Source organism: Pituophis catenifer, unplaced genomic scaffold (genome assembly GCF_029215685.1).
Source record: "Pituophis catenifer annectens isolate HBS135680 unplaced genomic scaffold, rPitCat1.0.hap2 SCAF_4, whole genome shotgun sequence".
NCBI classification, from domain to species: Eukaryota; Metazoa; Chordata; class Lepidosauria; order Squamata; family Colubridae; genus Pituophis; species Pituophis catenifer.
Window position 1 is genome coordinate 51,673,604 of NW_027256884.1, and position 17,094 is coordinate 51,690,697.

Below are 17,094 nucleotides of genomic sequence, written 5' to 3' on the forward strand. Positions count from 1 at the left end.
CCCTCCACAATGATGATGCGCCAGAGCTCCGAAGCTTTGACTGATTCATTATGGGTCTTGCACAAGTGGTTTGAAGACCCACTTGCCCAATGCAAGGCCTGAATTGCTGCAAGAAAACCCAAGGAACACTTTAGCCCTGTGCCTACACCTCCAAAAAATTAACAGATACAGAATGGAAGTGGGCAGTCTGGGAAAACGACAATTTTGGTGACCATCTCTCAAAAAGGACATCGAAAACTATGTATCCAGTTGCCCAGTGTGCGTGTCAGCCAAAAGTCAACCAGGGAAACCCATGGGACTACTGCAACCAGTGGCAAATCCCCATGTCCCTCGGAAAGAGATCTCTATGGACTTTATAGTGGAACTGCTGAGAGTTCCACTATTATGAAGCTGGGAACTTCATAATTTGGTTACTGCTTTGTCCTCAAAACAAGTCTACTTTATCCCTTGCTCAAAGATCCCATAAGCCCGTATTTTGGCTAAGCTATTTGTGCAGCATATTTACAGACTTCACAGGGTTCCTGATCAAACTATCTCAGACAGAGGGATGCAATTCACCTCACGCTTTTGGTGCGAAGTTTTGAAACTCATGGGGCCTGCCTAAGGCTTAAGTTCCTCCCCCCCCAAATGAATAGGGGGTGCGAACAGGCCAACTCAGTACTGGAACTGTACCCCAGATACTATATTAATTATCAACAAGATAGTTGGACTAATCTTTTACCATTTGTAGAAGTGGCATATAATAAATAATTCAGTGCATAGCAGCACCGGATTTACCCCCTTCAAGGTAGTTTCAGGTCAGGACTTTGTAGCAATCCCAGAACTACCTTTGGACAACTCCAGAACATGTCATTACAAGAATGGATACAACGACTACAAAATACGTGGCCAGTAGAGCGCAAAGCCCTTGAGAAAGCATGAGAAGCCTACAAACGGCAAACCAAAGGAATTTTGAAGTGGGAAAACACGCCAAACGAAAGGAATTTTGAAGTTGGAGACAGAGTATACCTCTCCACAAAGTACATACAGTGTACCCAACAATCCAAAAAACTGGGCCCTAAGTATATTGGTCTGTTCCAAATTAACAAAATCATCAACTCAGTCATGATACAATTGGAATTGCCCCATATTCACCCCATATTTCATTGTAGCCTGCTGAAACCAGAAGTACAGTAACTCCCTCCCTTCAGCCACCTCCTCCCACATCATCTCTTCCTATTTTCATAAAAGGGGAACAACAATTTGAGGTGAAAGAAATTTTGGATTCTCAAAAACACAAGGGCAGGATCCAATACTTGATTACATGGAAACATTTTCCTGCTTCCCAGTCTGAATGGGTTGACAGACACTATGTTCAAGCTGACAAACTCCTTTGTGCTTTCCACAAGAAATATCCCCCAAAACCTAAAATGTTGGACCTCATATGAATTCTTCAAATTCTCTTTTCTTTTCGGGCTAATGCCTTTGCAAAGGGGGGAGAGCGGCGAATGTTATCTGCTTTGCTTTCTTTGATACTTGCTAGTATAATTGCCCTAATTAGGGGAGAAGGGAGGGGAAATATGCTGGAGGTGTCAAAGAATGCTGTGGGAAATTGGGGAGTAAGGACATTAATAGCAACCAAAGGTGACAAACCAAGCCATCTGCTGAGTTTCAAGGACACCAGTCCTGGGAAAGGAGTTTACGCTGGCATCTGAGGCACCGGATTCCCAAAACATTGGAACGAGACCTGATTGGACTGCTCTCCCAAGAGTGAGGGTTTTGGACACTGAGGATTGCTTTCAATGTACGATTTTCGTACTGTTTTTCCTCAGAGCTTGTCTTATCCAGGCTGCATTCAGCATCTCTAGTAAAAGCACCTTTTCTCTAAAATCTATGGAGTCAAAAGTCATTCTTTTCTAGGGAATAGCTGGGCCCAGTCTGACACTGAGTCACCTTATGGTTCAGTGGAAGTGCCAGCATTGAAGCAATTGTAGCCCTATTTTTCTGTTTGTACCTATCATGCTAAAATTCTTCTACTAATAAATCAGTGGAAATCAATGTTTCAACCTAGATGAAAGCCTGTTCCAATAAAACATCTTTTCTGATGGGAAAAGAAGGAATTGGGAAAGAAAAATAAAGTGTCTTCTGCCATATCAGTAGAATTTCAGATTGACTAGACTGACTATTCACACTGGATTTATCATTATGCAATTTGGCATTATGAAATGTAATGATGGTTTAAACCATATTTAAAAAGGGATGGATTATATGTATATTTTGGTTTTAGACCTCTGAGATTGCCCTTGTGCTCATGGCGTTTGGTATTATAATAGTTTCTAATTATTTGATTTTAGTATTTAAATAATTGCATCTTTGTATGTGGACAGATATTATGTCAGTTTATTCCTGCTCATCATTTGAATTTTTTAAAAAAATTTAATTAGTGGAAACTCATTTTCTAGTTTTTAATTTTATAAGCATAGTTCACGTGGTAAATTATGAGTTCACAATCATTTTAATAAAATAAATATAGATTATATATTCTGAGATTCATTTCTCTGATAGCACTACAACCAATATTACTAATTAAAGAAAACTTGCAGATTAATAGGGAGTTTAAACTGTTACTTTATACAATTTTGTCCCTTTTCTAGTTTTGTTTGTGGAAAATGCACATGTCCGTTGTTTTGAACATATCATTCCAATCACACGATGTATATAACATCATAAAGAAGTGCCGCTGCCTGGTGGAAGGGGTAGTGGTGGGAAGGATCCGTTGTCTGGGGCTTCCCTGTCTGCACCGGAGCAGGCTGTCCAGGGAAAGGGATTGAAATCCCCTGGCCATTGCTTCTGGCAGCGCAAGAACTGCCACTGCCGGGTGGAAGCGGGTGGGGGTGGGAAGGATCCGTTGTCTGGGGCTTCCCTGTCTCCAGGGAAAGAGATTGAATCCCCCAGCCATTGCTTTCATGGCGATTCTTGCGCTGCCAGAAGCAATGGCCGGGGGATTCCCTGGAGACAGGGAAGCCCCAGACAACGGATCCTTCCCACTGCCTTCCACCCGGCAGCGGCGGTTCTTGCGCTGCAGAAGCAATGGCCGGGGGATTCAATCTCTTTCCCTGGAGACAGGGAAGCCCCAGAAAATGGATCCTTCTCACCCCCACCCCCTTCCACCTGGCAGCAGCGATTATTGCGCTTCCAGAAGTAATGGCCAGGGAATTCAATCTCTTTCCCTGGAGACAGGGAAGCCCCAGACAACGGATCCTTCCCACCCCCTTCCACCCGGCAGCGGTGGTTCTTGCACTGCCAGAAGCAACGGCCGAGGAATTCAATCTCTTTCCCTGGACAGACTGCTCCGGTGCGGAGACAGGGAAGCCCCAGACAGCAGATACTACCCACCACTGCCTTCTACCCAGCGGTGGCGGTTCTTGGACTTCAATCCCTTCCCCCAAAAGCCCAGACTTCTCAGGCCCAAAACAGGCTGCGGTGGGGGGGGCACAAAGCGCATGAGGGGGACTGCGCATGTGCAATGCAGAACGCATGCATGGGGGAGTGTGCGCAATACGGGGCGCATGCGTAGGGGTGTCATGTGCACATGCACATCGGGGGGTCACATTGCATTATGGGTGTTGGCACGCGCACGTGTTATCATGCACATATACACACACTTCTGCACGCAACGGGAAAAAGGTTCGCCATCACTGCCATATACCATGAAGATGCATGCAAATGCAAAGTCAAAGACCAGGTTATTGCAAAAATTGAAGTTAATGTATCGCTTTGCTAAAAATGCAAATAATAAAATTATTCATATATGCATGTATTTTATCCATGTCGTAAATCCTATGAATCTTCTAGGAGTGCAATGGTATAAAAAAGTAAATAATTTCTGAGAAGCTGCTTTCTCTTTTTTCTCTGCAAATACCAATTTGGTACATCTTTTTCATAGATTTTGAATTCACAGAACCACACAGAGGAATTCATTTTCCCAATATTTTAACTCTAGTTTTGCATGTTCTCCTTGCTGAGCTACTCATTGCTAAATGCAAAACGGAAAGGCTAGATTCCTGGAGAGGAATTTGAGAAAGTCTATGAAACCAAACAGTAGTACTGGGAAGTTATTAAGCTTTATTGAACTACCATACAAATTGATTGCAAATCTAAAATACTATTTCTAATTTTTGGAAAAAGGCCAGGACACAAATATAACAAACCACCAATTTGCCACAAAGCAATGGTATCTGCATGTGTGAAATGGGAGGGTCAAACAGATGAAAGCAGGATCGCAATGCAAGTGTTGCACCTTTTCTATATCATACTGGCAAAGGCAGCACTTGCTTAATATGGTCTATTTTGGCCTTGGAAGGGCTGTGAATAGGAAGGAACATTGGAGCTTACCTGAATGTTCGAGCTATGTGCGCTGCAGGAGAGTCCAAGCAATGGGTTCAAGTTTAGCTTGGTTGGCCAGAGACTGAGTTGAATTTGCCTAGCCATGCCTCTTTCTCCCATGAGCCTTCAGTGTTTCGACGAAGAGGTCTGTAGAAGACGTAGCAATGATGATATAATAATGTCCACTATAACTAGGTGTTGGATGCTGGATCGCTACAGTAGGGCGGGGTTGGACTCTCCTGCAGCGCACATAGATCAAACATTCAGGGAAGCTCCAATGTTCAATCTCCTGTGCACTGTTGGAGAGTCCAAGCAATGGGATATACCCAAGCTAAGTATCCCTAGGGCGGGAGTCCGAGCGGTCCAGGTGTCGTTCGCCTGGTAGAACCTGCTGCAGGACTCTTCTGCCAAACGAAGCCTCGGCCAAGGCAAAAACGTCCAACTTGTAATTTCTGATAAAGGTAGTGGGAGAAGCCCAAGTTGCAGCCCTGCAGATCTCCAATATGGAAGCCTGAGTAGCCCAGGCTGCCATGGTGGCAGCGCTACGAGTTGAATGCGCAGTGATGTTTCTAGGCACTGGAGTAGATTGGTGTTCGTAAGCCATTGCAATGCAAGCTTTGATCCATCTCGCAATTGTAGATGGGGTAACTTTTTTCCCCATGGCAGTAGGCTGGAATGATACAAATAGTGATTCAGACTTCCTGAATGATGTGGTCCTGTCAATATATTTGTGGAGTGCCCTACAAACTTCGAGTGTGTGCCAACGTCGTTCTCTAGGATGTGTTGGGTCAGGGCAAAAGTTAGGTAAAACCACCTCCTGTGCCCTATGAAACCAAGAATTGACTTTTGGTATGAAAGTCGGGTCCAACCTGAGGACCACCCTGTCGGAGTAAAAGGTGCATAGATCTCCATGTACCGACAGTGCCGCCAGTTCGGAGATCCTTCTTGCAGACGTGATTGCTATCAAGAAGGCAACCTTGAAGGTAAGTATTCTGAGGCTGGCGGATCCTAAGGGCTCGAACGGAGCAGACGTGAGTGCTTGCAGAACGAGAGGCAAGTCCCAGGAAGGATACCTATGGACTGGAGGAGGCCGTAAATTAGCAACTTCCCGAAGAAAACTCCTCACCTTGGGGTGTTGAGAGAGAGGGATAGGACCCTCTCCCTGTAGAATAGTCGCTAAAGGCAGCCACCTGTCTGCAGAGTGTGTTGGCAGTAAGTCCCCATTTGAATCCTGAGTGTAGGAAATTCAAGACGTCTGGAAGAGAAGCTGCCCTGGGAGGAATGTGCGATTTTCGGCACCAGCTAGAGAAAGTTGACCAAGTGGCGTCGTAAATCCTGGTGGTAGACAGATGACGAGATGCCTGGATGACGGAAATGACCTCGCTTGAGAATCTGGAGTCCCTCAGGATTTCCCGCTCAATCGCCAGACGGCCAGTTGGAGCCACTGGGGCTCGGGATGTTGAACTGCCTCCTGGCTTAGGACAATCCTGTCTGGCAGAATCCTCCATGGGCGGGACACTGACAGTGACACTAGGTCTGCAAACCAAACCCTTCTGGGCCAGTGCAGAGCCACCAACAGAATTTCTGCCTGCTCATCCAGAAGCTTCCAGATGACCCTTGGTAGTAGAAGTGTCGGAGGAAATGCATATAGAAGGCCTCGAGGCCAGGGCGCCCGAAGGGCATCTGTCGCTTCTGCCCCCGGCGTCGGAAATCTGGAAAAGAACCATGGTAGGTGAATGTTCTTTGGTGTTGCAAACAGATCCATGGTTGGCCGAACCTGGTCGTCAGTTGGTGAAACAGGTCTGGATGGAGATGCCATTCGGAGTGGTCTATGGTTGTTCGACTCAACCAGTCCGCCTGTTCGTTGTGTGCGCCTGAAATATGTTCCGTTTGGAGGGAGAGCAGGTGTGATTCCGCCCAGAGGCTGAGGCTCGCTGCTTCGGACATCAGGTCCTTGGACCAGGTGCCTCCCTGCCTGTTCACGTGTGCCTTGGCGGTCACATTGTCGGTTAACAGCAACACGTGACGGTTGGTTAGCGAGAGGTGGAAATGACGGAGAGCTAGGTGGGCAGCTCTGAGTTCCAACCAATTTATGTCGTGTAACAGATCCTGTGGTGATCATCTGCCCTGTGCCATCTGGGAACCCAGGTGAGCCCCCCAGCCGAATAGACTGACATCTGAAGTTAGTGTTAGACGTGGTGGTTCCTTGAAGAGACAGCCTTTCTCTAGGGAAGGTGACTTCCACCAGTTCAGGGAGTGGAGAACTTTTGGAGGCACTCTGACTCTTGTTATGGAGTGACTGATGCCTGCTCGTTGGCTCGGTAGGAGGAACCATTGTAAGGTTCGGGAATGTAACCTTGCCCAAGGAATGATGGCCAGACATGAAATCATTTTCCCTAGCAACTGGGACAATACTGCGAGGGAGACAGACCTGGCAGACCTGATCTGATATATCAAGGCCTGTATGCTGACTAGACGTTCTGGTGATAGAAAAACCTGGCAACTGACTGTGTCTATCCGGGCACCTAAATGAAGGATAGAATGGGTTGGAATTAACTGGCTCTTTTCTAGATTTATTGAAAACCCGTGAAGTTGCAGAGCCTGAATAATCTCTGACAAATCCTGTCTCGCCTGCCTGATGGAGATTGAATAAAAATGTCGTCTAGGTAATATTGAAGCCTGATTGGGTGAGCCCGCAGATGGGCTGCCACCAGGTCCAGGAGCTTTGTGAACGTCCTGGGGGCAGAGGACAGGCCGAATGGAAGGGCCCTGTATTGGAAGTGTTGCCCTGCGTAACAGAATCTGAGATATTTCCTGTCTGAAATCCGAATTGGTATGTGCAGGTAGGCTTCCTTTAGATCTATGGATGTAAGCAGATCCCCCTGACTGATGCAATTTAGAATAGAGGTTAAGGATTGCATCTTGAATCTTTTGTATTTGATGTGTTTGTTGAGTCTTTTTAGATCTAGTATTCCCCTGCAACCCCCCGATTTCTTGGGAACCAGAAAGAGGATCGAGTAGAAAACGAGACCCTTCTGCAAAACAGGCACCGGTTCTATTGCCTGGATGGAAAGTAGATGAAAGATCTCGGCTTCCATCAGAGACCTCCTGGTGGCATCCCTGGGAAGAGTGCAAGAGATGAATCTCCTTGGAGGGAGGGATGAAAACTCCAATGTGAGACCGAGCCGGACGGTTTGCAGAGCCCAGGCGTCGGTTGTGATGAGCTCCCATTGGGCTGAGAACCTCAAGAGGCGGCCTCCAATGGGAACGTGTGACTGGGAGTCATTTGGACCTGCAGTAAGGTCTACCTCCGGCCCCTCAAAAGGGTCTCCTAGACTGGGGTTGTCTAGACCTGTTCCTGAACTGAGTCCTATCCTGGGATCGGTCTGAAGTTGGAGGGTAAGTCCTCTGATAGGTTGGGGCGGAGTAATTGCCCTCCACCCCACGAAAGGACTGCCTGCAATAATATGGAGAGTATCTCCTGTCTGTCCTCCTGTGAGACAGGGGAAGTGCCTTCCTTTTATCCTTGGTCTCTACCAAAATGGGATCTAAAACATCACCAAAAAGATTATTGCCCTGAAAAGGAGCAGACGCCAATTTCCATTTGGATTTCATATCGGCTTGCCAATGGCGAAGCCATAATAATTGTCTGGAAGTCACGTTAGAGGCCAGGACCCTGAAAGCGAATTTAGCCGCATTAAGGGTTGCATCAGCAGAGTATTCTGCTGCAGCAATTAATTTGTTGATGTCCTGGTGTAATCTGATATCTCCATGGGGAGCTCTTGCCTGCATTTGGCGCAGCTACAGGAGGGAGGTTCTATTAAAGAAGGAAGCTGCCGTGGCTGATCTGATCGCCCAGGCAGCTGCTTGATGTGTCTTACAAACTGACATCTCAGCTTTCCTATCCTTGGTCTTCAGCCCTTCTGCAGGGTCTGAGGGGAAAATATTGGAAGATGCTAGATTGGCAAAGGGAGTATCTATTGTAAGCAACTTAAGCATGTCTTCTACCTCCTGTTCTACAGTGTACATCTTTTTGTCTAATCCGCTGGGATTAGACAAGGACTCAGGTTGAAGCCATTGCTTCTTGATAATGTCTATGAATAATCTGGGAGAAGAAACAGCGTCCTGGGTAGTGATCGGTTCTGTAAATAATCGAGCATGGGGATCCTGCTCAGCCAAGTGGTCAGATGCCCCAGCCACAACTCCTAGATTGGCTGTGGTTTTGGCCTTGTATAACAAGGTCTTGAATATGCTAGGGTTGAAAAGGCATTGAAGGCTGGTTTGTCTGGAGATCTGCCTTCATCTTCAGAAAGATCATGATCTGCGAATTCTTCCTCCTCTCCAGTATAAGACCATTCACTGCCCTGAGAATCATGAGGCGAGTGAGGGGCCCGGGAATAAACCCTATTCTGGTGGGCCTGGTGTACATTGGGAGTGGTACCAGCTGAGTCGGGAGCAGGAATGCCTCTTCTAAGCAGGGCAGAGTCAATGCCCTGGGCAATGGTCTGAGCTAACATCTGGCAGAGTTCCTGGGAAAGAGCAGGGGCCTGGTTTACTTCAGGGCGGACCCCGCTGCTGTAGGGGTGAAAGTAGCTGAAGGAGCTGACCTCCTAGGTACTGGAATGATTCCCTGATCAGATGAGCCCTGTTCTGATATGGGAATAACCTCCACAGCACTCTCAATAAATTCATTTGGAGAATCTGTGGTAATATCTGGAGACCAATTCAATCTATCTTCGTTTGAAGCAGAAGGAGGTATATCCTGAATTGGAGGGATATTAGGCTCTGGGTGAACAATGACAAGGCCTAGGCCTTGGTCTGAGAAGGCTTCTGCCTGATTTTTTGCCTTTGCAAATTGTTTCTCTAAGGCTTTTTGCCTTCTTTCTGCATCCTTATCAACAGCTATGGAAGAAGAGGCCTTGGATCTGGTGGAAGGCTCAGGCTGAGCCCCAATTGCCTTACTGTGATCTGAAGACTTAGCTTTCTTAGAAGCAGAAGAATGGGATGCAGTACTTTTGGAGTGAGAGGAGCTGCGATCCGCCATCTTGGAATGACAAGAAAAAAAGGCAATTCAATCAGAAGAGCTTACTAGAACAATGATTATAATAATGATATTATTCCTCATTCCAGTATTGGTAAATATGGTGCCAAACTGACACAACAGTGTTTAAGCGCAATTTTCCACTGCTGTTAGGTATTAGGCATGAGACTGATCAATGACCAGCTCTAATAACGCTATGAGAGAAAGGCAGCAGTAATCAAATGGCGCGGGACAGGCACAACAATCCCCAAACCACAAAAGGCAATAGCAGTAAATCAGCCAGAAATGCTAGGCCCGATCGCCAAACTCACGTGGCTCCTTGCTATGTTTCCGATAAAAAAAGACTGCTAATTAACGATCCCACCACAGTTTCTGAAGCGTTTGAGGCTTTACGCTGTTTCTGAGCTGTTAGGAGCCGAATTTGCCTTTAAAAGGATCGCCTCCGCTGTGCTGTTAATGGCGGCAATTAGGATCGGCCCCTGAGGCAAGAGCTAATTAGCTCCACGGAGCTCCTAGCAGTCGCTGCGCACCGCTGGGAAAAACCTCAGGCTGTTAGTGTTAAGTTTTAAGAGAAAAGGGAGAAAGAGGACTTCTTCTGTGGCTGGCAGAATATTTTAAAAATTTATCTAAGACAGAGAAATTTAAAGCAAGTCTCTTTAGGCCAACTGAGTTGAAACATTGAAGACTCATGGGAGAAAGAGGCGTGGCTAGGCAAATTCAACTCAGTCTCTGGCCAACCAAGCTAAACTTGAACCCATTGCTTGGACTCTCCAAGCAGCGCACAGGAGATAGTATGAGTTCCATCCTCAAAAATCCAGTTTTGGGGTTTTGGAGCATCCCATGGTAAAGGATGAAAGAAGCACTCTACAGTATTTATTCTTTAAAGACTAAAGTTTGCAGAAATTTATAGCAAAATATATATTCACTATACAGTATAAGTTTTCACCATCCTTCCCTAAGTCAGTTTATTATTATTATTAAAATTTATATGTCATTCGACTCCCAACAACTCTGGGAAGTACATATGTAAACATTCTTTTAAAATGAAGATAAAGCTAAGTAAAATTTCAAAATTCCAAATTTGGATCTGTAGTACTTCTGTTAAATGTCCTGACTTTCAAAAATTCATTCTTTTACAACTACTCCATTCCTCTAATCAGTTTATACTGTAATGCAATAATACCTGTAATGGAAGACTTGTAATGGAAAATTATTCACAGTTAATATACACACATTGCAGAGATGTGGAATATAACTTGGGCACATATATTTTGATATTTTTTTTTAAAAAAAGAGCATTACTTATAATACTTATATCTACTAATAGTGTTATAGGAAAAATAATTCTAGGTAGCACTGCTTCCTAATCAGTTCTAAAAATCACGATTAATCAGGAAAGTAGTAGTAAAAATATGTAGCAAACACAGCCTCCAAGAGCTCCAGGTGGCTGAATCTCTACTTTTCAGAGAGTCAAAAGACAACAGGAATTCTTGATAATCCTGGCTTGTTAATTGGCCCTAAATCATACACATGACTTTCTAGTCATCTTTACTCTTTACATGTTTAAATGTGTAAATGTAGTGAAATGGCACTGAGAAAATTGCTACTATAGCATGATGGTGCTGCCATGCTACAGTAGCAAATTACAAAAATATTATAGATTCAAGAAAACAGCCTTGAATTAGTGACTCTGAAAACAGCGTGGAGCCCACATAAGCAGAGCAAGCCTATAAAAGCTTCATATTACACGTGTCTCATAAACATTTATTAGTAATTTTATTAATAATTTTTGTTTTGATATTTTATTGTGTGCATTTGCAAATGCAGCTGAGAGATACCACAGAAAAGCATGCACATTTAACATGTACATAGATAGATGATGGTTCATTTCACCTGTTATATTAATAATGGTATCAGTATTAAATAGTCTAGAATTATGAATGTGGGAAGTACAATGAGTGCCACCTGCAAGTTACTACTATCATTTCAGAGATATATCACTAGCACTCTTCTTTTACAAAGTATTTGTAAAATAATGGTAAATGGTAAATTTCCCTTTTTCAGTTGGTCATGAAATATTAAGCATTGCTTCAGAAAGCCCATCAGTTTGAAGAGACTGTGATCAACGGTGGCATTCTTATAACACCATTGTCACTATTTAAATTTTTCACACTCATTTCACAAGTCCTTGGGTAAATAAATTTGGTCTAGTGGTTAAGGTACCAGTCTAGAAATCAGGAAACTGTTAAAAACTGGCCAACTGTGACTCTTGGCCAGTAACTCCCAGACACACTGTTATTGTGGTGGGGGAAACAGGAAGAAGAAAGAGCATGGGATATGTTCACATCCTTGAGTCATTTATAAAAATAGTAAAAATGGGATATAATAATAAATTAATATATATATATATATATAAAATAAAGACCTATGACAACGTTGGTGTAGTGATAGTAGATGCCAAAACTAATATACAATCCTGGGAGCCCAGGTAAGATATATACAAAAATTAAGCAGTGCTTAGATCAAAGTTACTGATGGGTTGTGGCCACAATAAAGTAATAGTTTTCTGTCTTAAGGTGTTTAAAGAGAGCTGTGGTGGTGCAGTGGTTTAGAATGCAGTTGTTCTGTCCCCTCCCACGAGTGGCCTTGCAGAGGCTCAAATAGCCCGGCAGTAACAAACGCAGGCTAGAGAGACTGAAGCTGGCCCTTTAATAAATAATTCTCTTCCAAAGCATATATCGGTCCAATAGTTACCGGGCAATGTTCCAAAGGTCTTGGCAGATGGCCAGCAGACTAATGCAGGAATGCAGACTCTTGTCAAATAAAACTCCAAACTAACAGTTGTAAATCCACTGCATCCAAAACGCCAACAAATTGTTCACCACGCCTTTCCAGCCCAGTCACACCCCTTTTATACTTTGTAGGTTGTAGCCCTACGTCTCCTGATCACACCTCTTGGGACGTGGCAATAGCTGTTCTCTACGATGTCTCCTACATCTCTCTCTTGCATCCAATAGGGGCTCTGTTTCCTCCTCAATTTGGCTGGGGTCCAGAGGCACATCAGCAACTCAGTTCTTGCTGACTCACCAGTGAAGACAGCCCCTCCGGCACATAGCTCGTGACAGCTTCCTTCTCCTCCATATCATCCTCCGACTCAGCATGCGAAGATAAATCAGCCTCCGGGGCCGGGGTCACAACAGCAGTATTGCAGGTTAATGCTGTCCAAAGCCCTGGAGTTTCAATCCTGACTGGCTCAAGGTTGACTCAGCCTTCTATCCTTCCAAGATGGCTAAAATGAGCATCCAGATTGTTGGGGGCAATATGCTGACTCTGTAAACCGCTTAGAGAGGGCTGTAAAGCACCATGAAGCGGTATATAAGTCTAAGTGCTATTGCTATTGCTTAAAGCTAAGAAAAGAGGAAACGTGTTCACCTGTTTCATCTCACTCTTCAGTCTCGTAATGCCACTTCTTTCTGTCTTTGTTGCTCCAGTGTGACCCACTTCATGGATAGATATAGCAGGGCTGGATGTAGAAGAATCAAGAGGACGCACTAAGGATGGAGAAGAAAGGTACAAAAAAACTGTTAAATACACAAGAGGATTTTTTAAAATAAGAAAACAAGAATGCTATGTGTGTGTGCATGGTGCGTGTGCATATATTACTGCTCCTTTCGACTCCAAATTCTTTTCCACTGAGAATATGATGAAGGAGATTTTTCATATCAAAGGGACTCAGATTCATTAAACTTTCAGATGCTTCTTCACCTGTAAGGGGGGAAAAAAATCCTAAATTTCAAGGGGAAGTAAACTGATCATTCATTTTGCAGGGATAAAGTTGTTATTGCTCAGCTTAGTAAAGGTATGATGAACATTGCTGTCAGTCCCTTATCATGTAAAAATAAACAGCTAGTGCAATTGTTTTCAGGAAGATAATTTTAATAATTTTTCACTGTTATCCTGTCTATAATTTCATCATCAAAAAATATCATGTTATAGCCATGAGGCAAAGTACTAATCTTACCCCTCCCTTGACTCAAACCCATATCCCAAAAGAGTATTTCACTTTTAAAACCTAGAGCTCATCCTTTTATTTAGCTATATAACAAAAACATTTCCTGTACTGAAGCTTTTCTTGGATTGCTTCTGAAAATGGAATTTGGAGCATATGGTATCATCCACATATGTCCTAATGAAAACTATTTTAACTTGATTGTTTTATTACACAATCTGTTTTAGTCTTTGTCAACCACGAGAAGCTGTGAAATACAGGGACAAGTAGCCAACCAATGGATTTTTCTTTTTCTTTTTTCATTGTAAAACTATGAAACATAGACATGACACATAGCTTTTCCTCAAATTGGTTCTCTCTTGTGTATGGATTACAAATTATTTCTAGTTATGCTTTGCTATTTGGGAATTAGAGAAGCTGTAGCTTGTGGAAGAGAATATCTGGTTGCAAAGATTCTGCAGAGGGGGAAAAAATAATTGAGCTTGTGCATGGTAAATCCTCTCTAGGGCAGGGGTCCCCAACCTTTCGGACCTCAGGGACCACTAAATTCATAATTTTAAATCCCACAGACCACTAATATGATCTGTTTAATGACCAGCTGGGTGGGCGTGGCTAGTCATGTGACTGGGTGGGTGTAGTCAACTCGATGTCACTCATGTTGAAGGGCACCTCGCCGGCCTCTACTCGCCCCTCCCCTCCCAGCCCCTCCTCACCTGCCCACTTGGGCTCCTTAGGGCCCCAACAGGAAGCAGGTGTTAGAGCTAAGCAGCCACCATGAAAAAGAGTTGGCAAAACAGCTGTCTCTGTTCAAATTGGATCTGACCAAGAAGGAGGCTCAGCAGAAGCACCTCACTGAGGACTACAAGCATAGGCTTTCAAAGCAGAGGGAAGACCTGTGGGAGTGCAAGGCCAGGTACCGGCGCCTGGAGGGACAGCGGGCAGCCAGTTCCAGGTCATGATGCAGTCCCACTGGAACAAGACCCTCCAGCTCCTTGCCACCCGCGGCACTTCCCTCCAACCTTCGCCTAAAGCTCCGCACCAGGACACTGAAGTAGACTGCAAGTTGGAATTTCTGCCCCCCTCCAACCTGAACAAAAAGACCCTGAAGTGGGAGACTCTCTGCAGCAACATCTTCATTGCATGTATCTGGCTCAGGGGCCATAGTTTGAGGACCTCTGATTTAGTGCAATATAAAAAAATGCAAATAATTTTTCTGCGGACCACCAAAATTTTCTTACAGACCACTAGTGGTCCATGGACCACTAGTTGGTGACCACTGCTCTAGGGTATATGAGGTTTTATCTCCTTGGAATTTCAACACAATCCATTAATGCATTTAGCTGCAAAGTCATCTGGACATGAAAAAAAAGCCATATTCTCTGGATGGAAGACCTTAAATTCTGTAGCAGTTATTATATAACCATATTGTTTTTAGCTATGTAATAATCACATTAAGACCACTGCCTTTATTATAACTCTAGCCATTATATATCTGTGCTCCAGGTTATAATAGGTCTGTCAGACTTCGATGCTATCTCAAAATAAATGAATTTCCAAACTGCCAATTTTTAAGGAAATTTTCTCTTTATTCGAGTACAGCAACCGGATCATGGCTCATGCGGTCAGGACTGACCTTTGCCCCCCAATCCCTCCCTTTCCGATCCCCAATTCTCTGCTTCTCATTGGCTATCTTCCAAGTCACTCTCCTGACTCCTTTTCTTGTCAGTTCACAGGAATGTTTCCCCCCTCTTCATTTCCAAGGAGACCGAGCTTCAAAGGGATTTAGCAGGCAAAAGTTCAGGCTTTATCTCCCTTCTCTATGTCAGCGCTGAGACGCTGACATCTGGCCCCTCTCCCTTCACTCTCCCAGTGAGGCCTGCGCGAGACAAACAACAAGTTTAGTACCTTACCCCGTCCGAGGGTGTGTCTCACCCCCTCCCGGCTTGTCCGGGTGATCTGCATGGAATTTAGCTATGAGGCGGTCAGCTTGGATGTTTGTGCTCTTCACCCAGGAAGCTTCTGACAAGGGGTAACCCTTTCACTTAATTAAGTATTGGAGGCACCCTCTGTGCCACCTCGAATCAAGAATTCGCTGTACTTCATAGTGAGTCTGGCCTCCAACAATCAAGGGCCCTGGGGGATCACGTGGCACCGGCCTTAAAGTTGACCCTACCACAGGCTTCAGGAGGCTACTGTGAAAAACGGGGTGTATCTTCCCTAGTAACTGGGGCAACTGCAATTGTACTGTGACCGGGTTGATTATTTTCACTATTGGAAATGGTCCTATGAATTTTGGCCCCCATTTTCTGGTCGGGAGTCTGAGTCTTAAATACTTGGTGAAGAGGTAGACCTTCTCCCCTACTTGGAACGGCCTCTGGGGTGGCTCGGTGCTTATCTGCTTGTTTCTTATAAGACCGTGCCGCCTTGTCTAATGCCCTCTTGATGTTCTCCCAGGTTTCTCTCAGAGGAAGGAGGCTCCCTTGGGTACTCTGGCATGGGGACGAAATCGATGCCGCTCACTATCTTAAACGGGGTTAGTCCTGTACTACTGTGGACAGCATTGTTATATGCGACCTCCGCAAACGATAAGAGGTCCGCCCAGTTCGATTGTTGGTAGTCAACGTAGCACCTCAGGTACTGCTCTATCATGGCATTCAATCTCTCCCCCCCACATTGGTGTTCGGGTGAAGCGCTGAGCTGAGACCTTGGGATGATCCTATGGATCGAAGGAATTCTCTCCAGAACTTCGCTGTAAACTCGATCGGAGTTGATTCTTCTGGGTACTCTGTGCAGGCGGTAGATGTGTTTTACGAACAGTTTAGCCAATTGGGCTGAGGGTAGTCCGCTGCAGGGTATGAAATGTGCCTGTTTGGAGAATAAGTCTATTACAGTCCAGATCACTGTGCTTCCGCTGCTCTTCGGCAGTTCAATTATGAAGTCCATAGCACTTGATATAGACCTCAGCTGCGTCGAGGAACTGAGCTACCTGGTCTGGATCCCCATCGAACTTCCCTCTGAACCGGGGTGGCTCTGCCCTCGGTGGCCCCTCCTCCCATAGTGGGGCTCTGTGTGCCTGTCTAGGGTGTCATTGGGTTTCTTCCTCATCTTTCATTCGGGGGTGGGGGGGGTGATGCCTTGCGTGGCAGAGGAGGAACCCATGGATGCACACTGGGACTTTCTTTCCTTCTGGTGTGTGGGGAGGGGCTGGGCCCCCGTCTATGATGACTTAGTTCAACAGGGTCAGCTGGCCTCCTTCTATCTTTGGGCCTGCAGGATGGACCCTCTTCCAGTCTGACGGCACGTTCAAAATCTTGCTTTAATTCTTCCATGGGGCTTTCGAGTGGCAGCTTTGAAGTTTTCTGCTGTCTGGCCTGCTGCCAATCCCATAACCAGTCCGCCCTTCCCAATTCACTCAGGGGCTTCCCTTACCTTTAGCGTCTGGAAAGGGGAATTCAGCTTCTGCAGATTTTGGGAAAGTCCACCAAGGTTCATCATTTTTTCTTCTCTTGGACTGGAGCACGATTGTCTGTCCTTGGTAATTCTGTGGCAGTGGGGGGGAAAGGGGGGGCTGCAGCTTTGCGGGGGGAGGGGGTGGCCCCGTTGCATCCAAGCTGGCTGGAGCAGGGAGTGGGGGCTGGTTCACAGCCACTTGAAGTAGACTTTCAGTAGACAGCTGGCT

General features: G+C 45.2%; 1 protein-coding gene across 9 annotated transcripts in view; it reads right to left on the reverse strand.

The window, feature by feature from the left end:
• PHKA2 (phosphorylase kinase regulatory subunit alpha 2) overlaps positions 1-17,094 on the reverse strand; it is a 311,493-nt gene that overhangs the window by 104,450 nt on the left and 189,949 nt on the right. For 8 of the 9 annotated variants that reach the window (XR_011600403.1, XR_011600402.1, XM_070943836.1 and 5 more), the window contains exons 27-28: positions 13,070-13,171; positions 12,839-12,957 (exon numbers count right to left, since the gene is read on the reverse strand). Coding sequence is in view for 7 of the 9 variants with exons in the window: in XM_070943836.1 (XP_070799937.1) it covers positions 12,839-12,957; positions 13,070-13,171 (221 nt within the window). In the remaining 2 variants the exon portion in view is untranslated. Of the gene's footprint in view, positions 1-11,955; positions 12,758-12,838; positions 12,958-13,069; positions 13,172-17,094 lie in introns of those variants that run through there. The other variant, XM_070943841.1, reaches the window with a different exon arrangement.